This window comes from Ovis canadensis, chromosome 3 (assembly GCF_042477335.2).
Source record: "Ovis canadensis isolate MfBH-ARS-UI-01 breed Bighorn chromosome 3, ARS-UI_OviCan_v2, whole genome shotgun sequence".
Taxonomy (NCBI): domain Eukaryota; kingdom Metazoa; phylum Chordata; class Mammalia; order Artiodactyla; family Bovidae; genus Ovis; species Ovis canadensis.
Window position 1 is genome coordinate 215,272,999 of NC_091247.1, and position 12,900 is coordinate 215,285,898.

The window sequence follows — 12,900 nt, forward strand, 5'->3', positions numbered from 1 at the left end:
GTGCCTCAGCAGTAAAGAATTCACCTGCAACGCAGGAGAGTCGGGTTCAATCCCTGGGTCAGGAAGATTCCCGGGAGACAGAAATGGCAACCTGCTCCAGTATTCTTGCCTGGGGAATCCCATGGATAAAGAAGGCTATCATCTACGGGGTCTCAAAGAGTCAGACACGACTGAACAACAACAAAATGAGCTCGTGACCACCTCTTCCACCTCCTTTCCTGGAGGCAGTGAAGCAGTGTGTTTAATAAAGCCAGAGAGTTCTACAAAGATACAAATCCCAGTGTCCTTAAAAAAAAAATTTTTTTTTTTCTTCTGTACTCCAGCATTTCAAATGCAAAGTCCTGGGTAGCTGCAGTATTTTTCTTGATTTGCTTTTACAGTCTACATCCTAGAAGCTAAGTTGGACATCAGAGAGAAAGGCCTTGGCTTTGTCATTGCCGCTCACAGGCAGCAATACCACTCTGCAGTCCCACACGCTTTATGAATGTGCTCATAAAGGCATTGAAGTTTTCCTCCCCCTAACATCACCCCATCCTTCGTTCTGCTGTAAGCGTGAAGTTCTGTTTCAAAGTCACATGCATGAGGCTGAGATTCCTCCTTGAGAGCCAGGGAGAGCTGATGCTGGGCTTAATGTGGTCATGAGTTGAACAATTTGAAGATGCTCCAATATTTCCAGTTGCATCTTTTATATTCAGCAGGCATGGAAACAAACCTCAGACAGTCCTTGCATGTTGGGAAGAATGTGTTTAGAACTTTAAGGGTTTTCTGTTGACAAGTGAAACTCACTGAGTGGCCTAGCAAGTGGATCGTGGTGGCTCTGTGGGAGAAACTGAAATACACAAAGAACAGAAAACCAGTAATAAAAAGCTGAGGAACTGATAAAGAGAAAGAACCGAACAGCTCAAATTTTCATAAACTTGTTAAAGCGTTCCATGCTGTAAATAACTGAACGATTTCATTTCTGAACAAAATCCCTCTGTGGCGAGAAACCTGAAAATTACATGTGGTTAAATCTATACATTGTAATTCCTTGTAACCCAACAATTCTGCACATAAGTATGCCCCCAACAAAAATGAGCTGCCTAGGTCCATTAAAAGACTCCTGATAACTATACACAGTAGCTAAAGATGGAAACAGTTGTGGTATATCCATACAACATGGGTATGCCCTGGGCTCAGTTTTGTCTGACTCTTTGTGACGCCATGGACTGTAGGCCACCAGGCTCCTCTGTCCATGGCATTTTCCAGGCAAGATTACTGGAGTAGGTTGCCGTTTCCTCCTCCAGGGGATCTTCCCGGGCCAAGTCTCCTGTGTCTCCTGCATTTCAGATGGACTCTTTACTTGCTGAGCCATCAGGGAAGCCCACGCTTACAGTGGAATATTCAAACAACTATCATTTCATGCAACAACATGGATGACTCTCACAGACATAATGTTGAGGAAAAAACAGGTCAGACACAAAAGAATACAAAGAATACATACTGTATTGTTTCATTTGCAAGAAATCGATGAAGTCAGTTAGTCAGTTCAGTTGCTCAGTCATGTCTGACTCTGCCACCCCATGTACTGCAGCACACCAGGCCTCCCTGTCCATCACCAACTCCCAGAGCTTACTCAAACTCATGTCCATTGAGTTGGTGATGCCATCCAACCATCTCATCCTCTGTCGTCCTCTTCTCCTCCTGCCTTCAATCTTTCCCAGCATCAGGGTCTTTTCCAATGAGTCAGCTCTTCCCATCAGGGGGCCAAAGTATCGAGGAAGAGGTAAAGCTATCTATAGAGCTCAAGCAGGAGGTACCTTTAGGGGTGTTGTGTCAGGGCAAGAAGGAGCTGTCTGGAATGCTGGACATTTTCTTCATCTTTTTGCTATATATAAATATGTAAAATTCCCTGAGCAGTTTCAGGTTAGTATACTTTGTATATGTTACATTTCAGTTTAAAAAAAAAGTTAAAATTACTCGCAGCATTGTGGGATATTTGACCTATTACCAGCAAATTGAGCAGTTCAAGAGTCAGCAGGAACAATTGGTGAAGAAGCATTGAAACCACCAACAGCTGAGCAGGTGCAGCTTCTCAAACTGAGCTAGATTTGGCCTTGGATTAGGCTTGGTATCCATCTACCAAGACATATGTTTATTTTTGTTGTCACACTGGCAAGAATATCCAGGTTGAGTGGATGACAAGTGTTCAGGTTCACATCTTTCTTTTTCTTTCTGTTTATAATTTTTTCTTTTTCTTCTTTTTTTTAATATATATTTGGCAGCGTCATCTTAATTGAAGCATACTGGATCTCTATGGCATCACGTGGGATCTTTCTGTTTAATATGTGTTCTTTCTCTTTAATTATAATAATATAAAGGACTTTCCTGACGGTCCAGTGGTGACGACTCTATGCTTCCAGTGCAGGGGGTGTGGGTTTGATCCCTTGTCAGAGAACTAAGAGCCCACATGGGGCATGGCAGAAAGAGAAGAGAAAAGAAAATTATATTCTGTACATCACTGTATATGTACTGTCCTGTATTGTATTTTACATGAAGCTAACATATGCTGCAAAGAGTCTGACACAACTTAGCAACTTAGCGACTGAACATCTGCTGTACCTAATAGATGGGGTAAGTAAGGGATTTTCAAGGGTAATTTTAACTATGGCCCTTTCTTTCTCTACCCCCTAAAAATGTGAAGCGTGTAGCACAGTGTCTGGCATCCAGGAAGGACCTTCAGCCTGGACCCCCACCTCCTACAGCACACATGTGCTCTCTCACTAAAGCTGCCAATGACCAAAAACATTGTGTATGTAATCAGACTTGAATTGTCTGCTGTGCTGTGTCCTCCTTGTCTTCTTACTCTGCGCACTCTCTCCAGGGCCCCTCTTGATTCTCGGAGTTCAACTCCTGGCTGATACACTTCCCAAATTTATATCTCTAGTCCAGGCTTCTCACTACCCCACCCCCCATCCCCAGGCCTGCCATTTTCTTTTTCTTTTCCAGACTTGCCATTGTCAAGCATGTTCTGGATGGTCCCACTGAGTTGTTTCGGCACCTTAAAAACCCGTCCTAAAGTGAACCCACCATCTCTTTCTCCCACCCTCCTGCCCAGTCCCCGATGGTTCCTCTTTCTGTCATCTCCACCTTCACTTGTGGCACCACCATCTAACAAAGTCTTCCTGGCTAGAAACCCCCCTTTTGGATTTTCCTGGTGGTGTAGTGGTTAAGTATCCATCTTGCAATGAAGGGGAAACAGGTTCCCCTAGTCTGGGAACTAAGACCCCACATGCCTCGGGGCAACAAAATTCTTGCGCAACAACTACTGAGTGTAAGGAGAGCATGGAGAGAAAGAGAGTGACCGGGGCATTCAGGCAGGGAAAGATTTATTATAGAAGAGAGAAAATGACTGGCTTTAGAGAAAAACCAATGCCCTCCCTTTACAGCCAAACCTTCTTAAACCCCGTCGGTGGGAAATTGTGCCCTGAAGGGAGGGGGCCTTAGTTTATCTTTAGCCCACAGCTGGGGTCTTGTGATCATGTAGTCTGAGGGGTCTCACAGCTGGCTGGTCACGTAGTCTTGAGAACCTGGCACCAGCAGGGAAAAACAGGATATCGCTTTAAGGGAAAAATAGGATGCCACCAGGGCAATGTGGCCACTGTGACTTCATCCCTTGTTTGTCAGGTCACCACAATGGGCCATTTTTAAACTATACCCTATGTATGAGCCCCTTGTGGACCCTAACACTGAGCCCACAAGCTCTAGAGCTGATGTTCCACAACAAGAGACGCCCCACCCGTGAGGTCAAAATGAAAAAAGGAAACCTCCCTTTCTCTCTTTCCTCCTCTTGGCCTTAGCATCTAATCAGTCACCAGATCTTGCCGTTTCATCAGTGTTTCTTGAATTCTTTTCTTCCTTATTTCAACTGCCCTATTCCAGGCTCTCAACACTTTGTCACCTGGGTCACTGGAACCAATCTTCTTGCTCCCATCTATTTCCCTTGAAGCCTGCTTTCCATTGCTGCCAGGGTGATCTTTCTAAAAGGAGTTTTCCACCATGTTCCTCCCTAGTTTCTTATGTGGCTCCCCATTACCCATCTGTCCTACCAGGTAACGTTTTCATTCTTAGGCCTCCTGATCTCACACCCACTTCCCTAGGCTTGTGTCTCAAGCTTCCGTTCTTGCTACAGAAACCCTGAAATCTTCCAAGCGCTACTGCTTCTGTTGGTTTCTTTCGTTGCACTGGGTCTTCATTACAGTGCTCGGGCTCCTCATTGCAGTGACTGCTCTTGTTGTGGAGCACAGGCTCTAGGCACGTGGGCCTCCGTGGTTGTGACACACGGGCTAAGTTGCTCCATGGCATGTGAAATCTTCCAGGACCTGGGATGGAAGCCATATCCCCTGCACTGGCAGGGAGAGTCTTATGTACTGTACCACCAGGTAAGTCCTGTATTTTTGTTGTTGTTGTTGTTTTTATGTTGACCACATAAACTGAATGTCTGCTTCATGCAGTGACTCTAATCCAATCTCTGTCCTGCAGAACCACTTGTCAGATAAATTTCTTGTCTTTTTTTTCTTTTTTGGCCACACTGTGTGCCATGAGGGATCTTAGTTCCCTAACTGGGGATCGAATCTATGCCCCCTGCAGTGGAAGCATGGAGTCTTAACCACTGGACAGCCAGGGAAGTCTTTTCCTATCATTCTTAAAGATTCAATCCACTGTCATCTCCTCCAGGACACTTTCCTTTCTGAACTGCTTGATTCCTGGTTAGCAGACCTATCCTTTTTACTCCCCTAGTACCTTCTAGATACCCAAAATTTTATCTAACACATGATAAACTGTTTTATAAGTGTTCTTGTAACTTCCTTGAGGATTCACTGCTTAGTCCTTAGTGCTCAGCACACATGATTAAATTTGAACCAGAAATTGTTCTAAGTACTTTACTGAATAATCTCACTGAATCCTCGCTAGAGCCTATGCAGTAGATAAACCAATAGTATCTCCATTTTACAGAGAGAGAAACAGGCATGAGGAAGTTAGTATTGGCTCAAGGTCCCCTTCCTACCAGACTTCAGGCATTCACATCCAGGCAGCCTGGCTCCACAGCAGGTATTGCCACTATCTTATATTGTGCTGAGTCGCTCAGCTGTGTCCAACTCTTTTCGATCCCATGGATGGTAGCCCCACAGGTGCCTCTGTCCATGGGGATTTCCCTGGCAAGAATACTGGAGTGGGTTGTCGTTTCCTCCTGCAGGGAATCTTCCCAATTCAGGGATCAGATCGGAGTTTCCCTCACTGAGAAATTATTTACTGCTGAGCCACGGATATTGGATCTCTATAAAATGGGCACTTGGGATTTCCCTGGTTGCCCAGTGGTTAAGAATCTGCGTTGCAATGCAAGGGACGCAGGTCCGATCCCTAGTTAGGGAACTAATATCCCACATGTCTCAGAGCAACTAAGCCCATGCGATGCAACTAGAGAATCTGTGCACTGCAATGAAAGTTTTCTCATAATGCATCTAAGGCCTGATGTAGTCAAATAAATATTTTTTAAAAGATAAAATGGGCCCTTAGTAAATGTTATGGAAACAGAAATAGCTATGCTTAGTTGAGTGCGTACTACTAGCAGACTTTGCCTGGATTATCGCAACCCTGTGAAGTAAGCATCATCATTATTTCCATATCACATAAGAGAAAACAGCTCAGGAGAAGTTTGGCAACCTCTCCAAGGTCACAGAGCTAAGTAGTGCGGTAGCTTCACGCACAAGCAAGGTCTTAACCACTGCACTACCAGATGAGGCCACTAGCTCAGCAATGGATTCATGTGAAGGGTGATGCATGCAGACCTCTGACACCTGCCGCTCAGAGCCAGAAACTCAGGTTTCAGAACCCCAGGCTTACAGCCGGCTGACTCACACCCCAGGTCAGAAAAAGATCAGCCCAGTAACATGACAGAATCAGCAGCACTCGGAACTAGATGGCACCACAATGGAGGTCCTTCCTTGACCTCGTGTCCTGTATCCCGAGGGGCTCAGGAGCTAGTTACCCGGGAGACTCAAAGTTTTTGAAGAACAGACCTCCAGGGACCTCAAAGCGACGGTACCACGAAAGGGTTAATTCTGAACTTGGGCTGCCGGGGGGTGGACTCCCTAGTGGCCAAGAATGGGTTAAGCGCCGGGCAGATCGCCTCGGGGGCGGCCTGCACGCTACCCAGAGGTTAACTGCCCGTGAGTGGCCTCTACGCACCACGGGGCCCCGAAAGCCCCTGCCCCAGCCAAGTGTTAACTACCCTCTAGGGCCCCCCCGCCGCCCCGGGGTCGTGGCCTTGGGGCGCGACTCGACCTGGCGCGGCAGCGAGAGGGTTAACCGCCCTGGAGGGCTTTGTGGGCGGGGCCTTGGGCGGGGCGGGGTCTGGGGGCGGGGCCGGAGGCGGAAGCGGCCGGGGTCCTGCCCCCTGCGCGCTTCGGTAACTTTCGGCTCGCCTCCTCCGGAGGGCCGGCGACCTCCCGGCACGCGAAGCCGGGCGAGGTTCGGGGGCGGTGACAGGGGCACGGAGCGGGTGAAGGAGACTGTCCCTGGCAGGCCCAAAGGCGGCGACCTCACGAGTCTCGAGAGGCCCGGACAGGTGGGTGAGGACAGGGTAATGATGGGCCTAGGAGCTTTGAGGGGAACGAAGAGAGAGGAGCGGTGAGCAAACCTGGGGACAAGGATGGGTGCAAACCTGAGTGACGAGTCCCCTCCAGGATCCCTCGGTTCACACCCTCTTCTCTCCCAAATCCTCTCTAGGTCGATCCCGACCCGGAGCTCAACTTTCAGAAGAGAGACGCCGCAGCAAACCTCTCTCGGGGAATCGTCCAGCTCCTCACCTCCATGGGCCAGACGGCCTTGGCAGGGGGCAGCAGCGGCCCCTCCACCCCACAGGCCCTGTACCTTGACCGGTCTCGTCCCGAGGGCTTGGAGGAGCTGCTGTCTGCTCCCCCTCCTGACCTGGGGGCCCAGAGGCGCCACGGCTGGAACCCCAAGGACTGCTCGGAGAACATCGAGGTCAAGGAAGGGGGCTTGTGCTTTGAGCGGCGGCCCGTGGCCCAGAGCACTGATGGGGCCCGGGGGAAGAGGGGCTACTCGAGGGGCCTGCACGCCTGGGAGATCAGCTGGCCCCGGGAACAGAGGGGCACCCACGCCGTGGTGGGCGTGGCCACAGCCCGCGCCCCGCTGCAGGCTGACCACTACGCGGCGCTGCTGGGCAGCAACAGCGAGTCGTGGGGCTGGGACATTGGGCGGGGGAAACTGTACCATCAGAGCAAGGGGACTGGGGCCCCCCAGTATCCACCTGGACCTCAGGGTGAGCCGCTGGAGGTGCCAGAGAGGCTGCTGGTGGTACTGGACATGGAGGAGGGAACTCTGGGCTACGCTGTCGGGGGCACCTACCTGGGGCCGGCCTTCCGCGGACTGAAGGGCAGGACCCTCTATCCAGCAGTAAGCGCGGTCTGGGGCCAGTGCCAGGTCCGCATCAACTACCTGGGCGAAAGGAGAGGTGAGGCCTGGGACGGGTGTGGGGCGAGTGTTCGGCCCCTGGTGGCTGTGGTTTGGGATGCATGCTCAGCGCCTTACAACCACAGAGGGAATGGGCCATCATCTGACTGGTTTCCTACCCAGTTCAGTGCCGGGATTGGCTAAGGGACTTCACAGCTGTTACCTAAGTTCATCTTCCTAACAGTCCTAGAGGTAAAAGTAAGTACAAGATGGGAAAGCAACTTGCTAGGAGGTGGTGAGTCCTCATAATGGAGGGACACACCCCAGGGATTAGGGCTTCCCAGGAGAGCTCAGCCCCTGGAACAAGAAGTGCAAAGGGTTAAATCTGCCCTGGGCTAGGAGTCCAACTCCAGGAGGAAGAGGACCTGCGGTGCCAGGCGCCCAGGGCGTGTACTTGGCTCTGTGGGCTCTGACTCTGTGACATACACCTACTTCCTTCTTCAGCCAAACCCCAGGAAGGAGCCATTGAGGCTGGGTATCTGGAAGGAGAGCAGTGAAGGAGGCAGGCCTCGAGGTGGGGCTGCGGGCAGGGGCCTCCTTGGGGAACCAGGGAGCCAGGTCTTTCTACAGTTAGAGTCTTCAGCGGAGGGTGGCTGCCTCTCCCCACTATAGCCCATGGGAACTATTCTAGAGTGAAGAGGGCTGCCTTTTGCACAGCCCCAGTGCCAAGGCCTCTCTGGATTCAAAGCCTGGGCCAGCCCCCTGTCAGAGCCGCCTTGGCCCCTTGCTTAGAGGGCCTTAGGGCTTCACCCCAACTCTGACTGGGGACGTGTGAGATCTGGGATGCCTCCCCCAGAGCAGATGCAGAACTTAAGGGCACCTTAGGCCTCCCACTCAACCATGGTGGGAGTGGACTTGCAGCCGGAGAACAGGGAACCCAGGCAGGACCCTGTGTTTTGAGGACTTCTGGCTGGAGTCGCACCCCTACTCACCTTCCCTCCTTCTCTTCCCCAGCGGAACCACACTCCCTTCTGCACCTGAGCCGCCTGAGTGTGCGCCACGCCCTGGGGGACACACGGCTAGGCCACGTTTCAGTCCTGCCCCTGCCCCCTGCCCTGAAGCGCTACCTGCTCTACCAGTGACCCGGGGGAACCACATGTGGCCCTGATGCCTTGACTCACCCCTCGGGGGCAGGAGGCACTGCTGGCGGAGAATGGCTACCTACCACCAGGGAGGCTGCGGGCAGTCAAGGCTGGGTCCCACCCCCACCCCCCACCTCAGGACTGAGTGCCACCGCTCCAGAGCTACCACCCAGAGGGTGGAAGGGACGGAGCTGTTAGTCAAGGCTGTGGCAGCGTGGTACGCAAGACATTTTTGCAAGTAAAAATTATAAGAGATGTGCTGCTGTAGAAACTGGTCTGTGGTATTTTGGGGCACAAGGATCCCCCGGCTGCCTCAAGAAAGGCAAAGAGATGATGGGGGCAAGTTCAGTGAAGAAGAACACACCACAGGGCTCAGTGCCAGGTGTTTAATCCCCCACACGCGGGACTGCTCAGACACAACACACACAGGCGTTGGCACCGCGGGAGGGAGCAGCGCCCTGGCCTCAGCTGAGGACAGGGCTTTCTCTCAGCCCTTGGCCTCATGGCGGGAGACGGGACAGGACCAGTTCTCTCCTGTCTTCACTGGGGACTGAGGGGACCCACGAGCAAACCACCCTCCCACCTCTCAGCCAAGAAGAAGCCACCTTGGTGACAGGTTTAGTTCCAACGGGTACAGTAAGTGGAGGCGGGATGGTTCTGGTCCCAACCACGACAAGGTAGGGTGTGAACGGTAAACGAAGAGGTGCACTGGATTCGGCCACGAGAGGGGTCAGGCGACACCACAAGAAGCGTGTGTGGTTGGGGGGCAGTACAGTTACTGGGCTTCTGAGCTACCTAGTCCCTGGCTCGGCAGGAAGGGTAACGGAGATGGACAGGGCTTATTGTTTGGCATTGATGATGTCGACGAACTCAGGCTTGAGGGAAGCACCGCCCACAAGGAAGCCATCCACATCAGGCTGGCTTGCCAGCTCCTTGCAGGTTGCCCCCGTCACAGAACCTGGGAAGGGAGACAAGAGCAGGACTGGTCAGCGATGAGATGGGGGTACTCCACGCCGGCCTCCAGGTTGAAGGAGGGCTCGGTCTGGTTCTCAGCCCACCCCACCTCAGGCTGGAGCCAAACCCACTTACCCCCATAAATGATGCGGGCGCTCTGAGCCACTGCATCAGAGACGTTGGACTTAAGCCATCCCCGGAGCTTTTCGTGTACTTCCTGGGCCTAGAACAAGTAGCCAGACTAAGACCTCCATTCACTGGGGAAAAAACACTGGGCTCCAGTGGAGACAGGCAATGTGGTTTGCAGGCAAGAACCCTGGGGCTTCGATCCCACCCAGGCCCTGGAATGAGTATCCTGGGACAAGTAACTCTCTTTTCTCCTTTTATTATTTATTTAGTCTTCACGTGTAGCACGCAGGATTGACATGTAGCATTCGAGATCTTAGTTCCCTGACTAGGGTCAAACCAGTGCCCCCTGCAGCGGAGGCTTAACCTCCAGGGAAGTCCCTCTCCTGTCTTTTAAATGGGTTGGCCCAGGTGGTCGCTGTGGCCATCCAGTTCTATCAAGACAGGGGAGGATGAGGACAGGGCTCCTGGGCTTGGTTACCTGTTGGGGTGTCGCCGTCTTGCCAGTACCAATGGCCCACACAGGCTCATAGGCCAAGACAACCTTGCTCCAATCCTTCACGTTATCTGTGGGACAGAGATCACAGGTGGCAGGGTGAAAACAAGGAAGAACATAACCAGTTGTTTCCTAGAGAATAAGAGTGCTGGTGGCCTACTGCCCCCTGGTGGCTACTATGGGAAAGTGACATTAGAGGCAGGAGTAGAAGTAATAGGAAGGATACAGGATTCCCACCCTCCCCTTTCCTGCATCAGCACCAGACAGGCTCAGGCTGCAGGGCATCCGACCCCACCCTCTGCATCTCATAGCCCTGGGCTCAAAGGCCCCTTTCTCCAGAGATACCTGCGATGACCTTGGTTTGCTCGAAAACGACCTTCTCAGTGATGCCAGCTTCCCTCTCATCTAACTTCTCCCCAATGCAGGCGATCACTCCAAGTCCCTCTGCCAGGGCATGGGCCACTTTCTGCCCAATCAGCTGTTGAGGAACAGACTTGGTGAGCACCCGTCTAGGAACAAGCCAGCCCTCATCTCCTCCCCCCTCCCCCGTTACTAACCTCATCTGACTCCCCAAAGACATGCCTTCTCTCAGAGTGCCCCAGGACTACCCACGTGGCTCCAAGATCTTTGATCATGCCAGGGCTAAAGGAAGAGAAAAGCCGTGGTTCAGCAAGGAGCCCACCCTGTCGCTGTCCCCTCCATAAGGACAGTGAGGGCTGGGGGTCCCCCTCCCACCCCTCTGCCACTAGCATCTTACCTGATCTCCCCTGTAAAGGCCCCATTGGCCACTTTGTAACAGTTCTGCGCAGCCACGGCAATCTTGGGATCTAGCTTCTGCCGAGCGAAGTCAATGTAGGCGGTGGGGGGTGCGCAAACTACCTCTGAGGATGAGATGGTGACAGACCGGATGAGATCACAGGGAAATCTTCATTCACCAGACCCCATCCCGTGCTCCAGAGTCCCTTCGCCTTCACCACTTTCTTAGTTCTGCTTTTGCGCTTTTTCACCCCAGCACGATCATCTCTGTCCACTTTGCAGCCCAGGCTGGGCCTGTACCCAAGTCTTTGAGCCTCCCAGGTAGCCCTGAGAGGCCACGGCCCTTGCCCTGCCCTCTGCTCTTTAGCAGCTGTGGCTCTGATTTCCCCAGGCTATTCTGGGCCTGGGCACCTCTTAGACTCAGCATTCTCTGGGGGCCAACCCCGCCTCCCTTCTAAAATAGCCCATCCCCACCTCCCCCAGGCCAGGCCAGGATTTTCAGCAAAAGCAGAAGGAGCCAACTCCTGGGGTTTTTACTAAGGTCTTTGGGAGAATAAACCACAAGGGGATGCCTCTTGATCAGCCCCGAGGTTCTGTGACTTAGGTGGGTGAGGGGACAAGGACGCAGGCCGTGGGTAGCAGCGAGTCGACCAGCTCCTAGAGGCCTTGCGCTTTCCCGTTTTTAGGCTGGAGATAACGGTAGGAGCGCGCCTCATACCCAAATGGCTCTACCCCTTTCCACGGAAGGCCGGAGTCCTACAGGCCGCCGTGCGGGCTGAATCGGAGCGATAGCTCAGGAGGCTGACGCGGCTCGGTAGGGGAACTCTGCCGACCCGGCAAGGCGCGGGGAGGAGTCTCCGGCGGGCTACGTGCGGCGGCGCACGGAGCCCGCGCCCAGGGGGCAGCCGGAGCCGTCAGGCAGCCTCCACCCCCACGCACCGGGCAGCCGCTGGCCTCTCCCGATCGCCCGCAGGGGCTGGGCTCACCTTTCAGTCCCAGCCGGTGCAGGCCCCGTCTGCGCCCCGGGGCCACCCTCCTCCCCAGGACCCACAGCCAGAGGGCACCGTGAGATGCGGCCCCGCCTTTCCCCGCCGAAACACCCCCGCTTCAGCGGCCGCGGAGCTCAGGCCCAGATCCCGACAGTCCTGGACCCCAGCCCTGCACGCAGGGCCACGCGGACCCGGGCTAAGAGAGTTCCGGAGAGGGCGACCACGCCCGACTGCCCACCCCAGTCCTCCCCGGCCAGGGCTCACCGGTGTCGGCCGGCACCTTGGCCGCGTTCAGAGTGTTGATGAGTTCCCCCAGATTGTTCTTCCTCCCGTTCATCTTCCAGTTCCCCCCAACGAAGAACTTCCTGGAGGGCGCCATGGCTAAGGAGCAGGCACGCTGAAGGTCAGGAGCAGCGCGCCCCCGCTTCCACTGGCCGCTTATATAGAGCGCGGAGATGCAGAAACCCGCCCCCTCTGCGTCCTCGTCCATGGCTGGCCCGGTCCGCGGGAGCCCTGCCCCCGGCCCCGCCCGCCGCCCGCCGCAGCCCTGCCCCGGATCCCGCCCGCCGCCCGCGTTGCGAGGTTCTGACGTTACCCCCTTTCTTGTAGCAACGTTCCACGGCCGTCGCGGGCTCGCTTGGGTCGCTTTCAGCTTGAATTGCCTGACTTTGGGGAGAAGGCGCGAACTGTGCGCCCCGCGCTCAGAACCCCCGCTTCACGGTTTCAGCCCCCCACCCCGCAGAGGGCTAGAAGGATCCCCAGGGGCGCTCGCTGGCTGGCTGAAGGCCTGGACACTCCACTCCACTCCAAGGCTTGGCCTCAGAGCCGTGAGGGGCATCTTTCCAACTCCGGGAGAAGGAACCCCCCCCCTGCCCCCATCGGAGCGGCCACATCCCTGACTGCTGAGCAGGCACCTTTGACCTACCCAGGGCCGGCCCAGCCCCACAGTTAACTGGGCAAGTAACAGGGTTCACAGGCGGAG

General features: G+C 54.0%; 2 protein-coding genes across 5 annotated transcripts; one reads left to right on the forward strand and one right to left on the reverse strand.

Moving 5' to 3' along the window:
• The first annotated feature begins 3,998 nt into the window (after nucleotides 1-3,998).
• Nucleotides 3,999-8,868, forward strand: SPSB2 (splA/ryanodine receptor domain and SOCS box containing 2). 4 transcript variants are annotated; one of them, XM_069581369.1, is made up of 3 exons: nucleotides 3,999-4,421; nucleotides 6,769-7,516; nucleotides 8,470-8,868. In XM_069581369.1, the coding sequence occupies exons 1-3, from the start codon at nucleotides 4,338-4,340 to the stop codon at nucleotides 8,595-8,597; spliced, it is 960 nt and encodes a 319-aa protein (XP_069437470.1). In that variant the 5' UTR covers nucleotides 3,999-4,337; the 3' UTR covers nucleotides 8,598-8,868. The 4 variants fall into 4 exon arrangements, with proteins under 4 accessions (XP_069437470.1, XP_069437473.1, XP_069437472.1 ...); XM_069581371.1 differs by lacking the exon at nucleotides 3,999-4,421 and adding an exon at nucleotides 6,395-6,607; XM_069581372.1 differs by having other exon boundaries at nucleotides 4,261-4,421; nucleotides 6,769-8,868.
• Nucleotides 8,869-8,969: 101 nt separating this feature from the next.
• On the reverse strand, nucleotides 8,970-12,841 carry TPI1 (triosephosphate isomerase 1). The gene is made up of 7 exons (XM_069581373.1): nucleotides 12,183-12,841; nucleotides 10,931-11,054; nucleotides 10,731-10,815; nucleotides 10,519-10,651; nucleotides 10,159-10,244; nucleotides 9,687-9,774; nucleotides 8,970-9,555 (listed from the first exon to the last, which is right to left on the reverse strand). Exons 1-7 carry the CDS (start codon nucleotides 12,406-12,408, stop codon nucleotides 9,437-9,439), a joined length of 861 nt encoding a protein of 286 aa, XP_069437474.1. The 5' UTR covers nucleotides 12,409-12,841; the 3' UTR covers nucleotides 8,970-9,436.
• Between the last annotated feature and the right edge of the window lie 59 nt (nucleotides 12,842-12,900).

Coding starts and splice junctions, on each gene's coding strand:
- TPI1 (XM_069581373.1), bottom strand. CDS start 12,408: ATGGACGAGGACGCAGAGGGGGCGGGTTTCTGCATCTCCGCGCTCTAT. Junction 10,245..10,518: donor GCAAACCAAGGTCATCGCAG/GTATCTCTGGAG, acceptor TCTGTCCCACAG/ATAACGTGAAGGATTGGAGC. Junction 9,775..10,158: donor AGACGGCGACACCCCAACAG/GTAACCAAGCCC, acceptor TACTTGTTCTAG/GCCCAGGAAGTACACGAAAA.
- SPSB2 (XM_069581372.1), top strand. CDS start 4,338: ATGGCATGTGAAATCTTCCAGGACCTGGGATGGAAGCCATATCCCCTG. Junction 4,422..6,768: donor CTTATGTACTGTACCACCAG/GTAAGTCCTGTA, acceptor AATCCTCTCTAG/GTCGATCCCGACCCGGAGCT.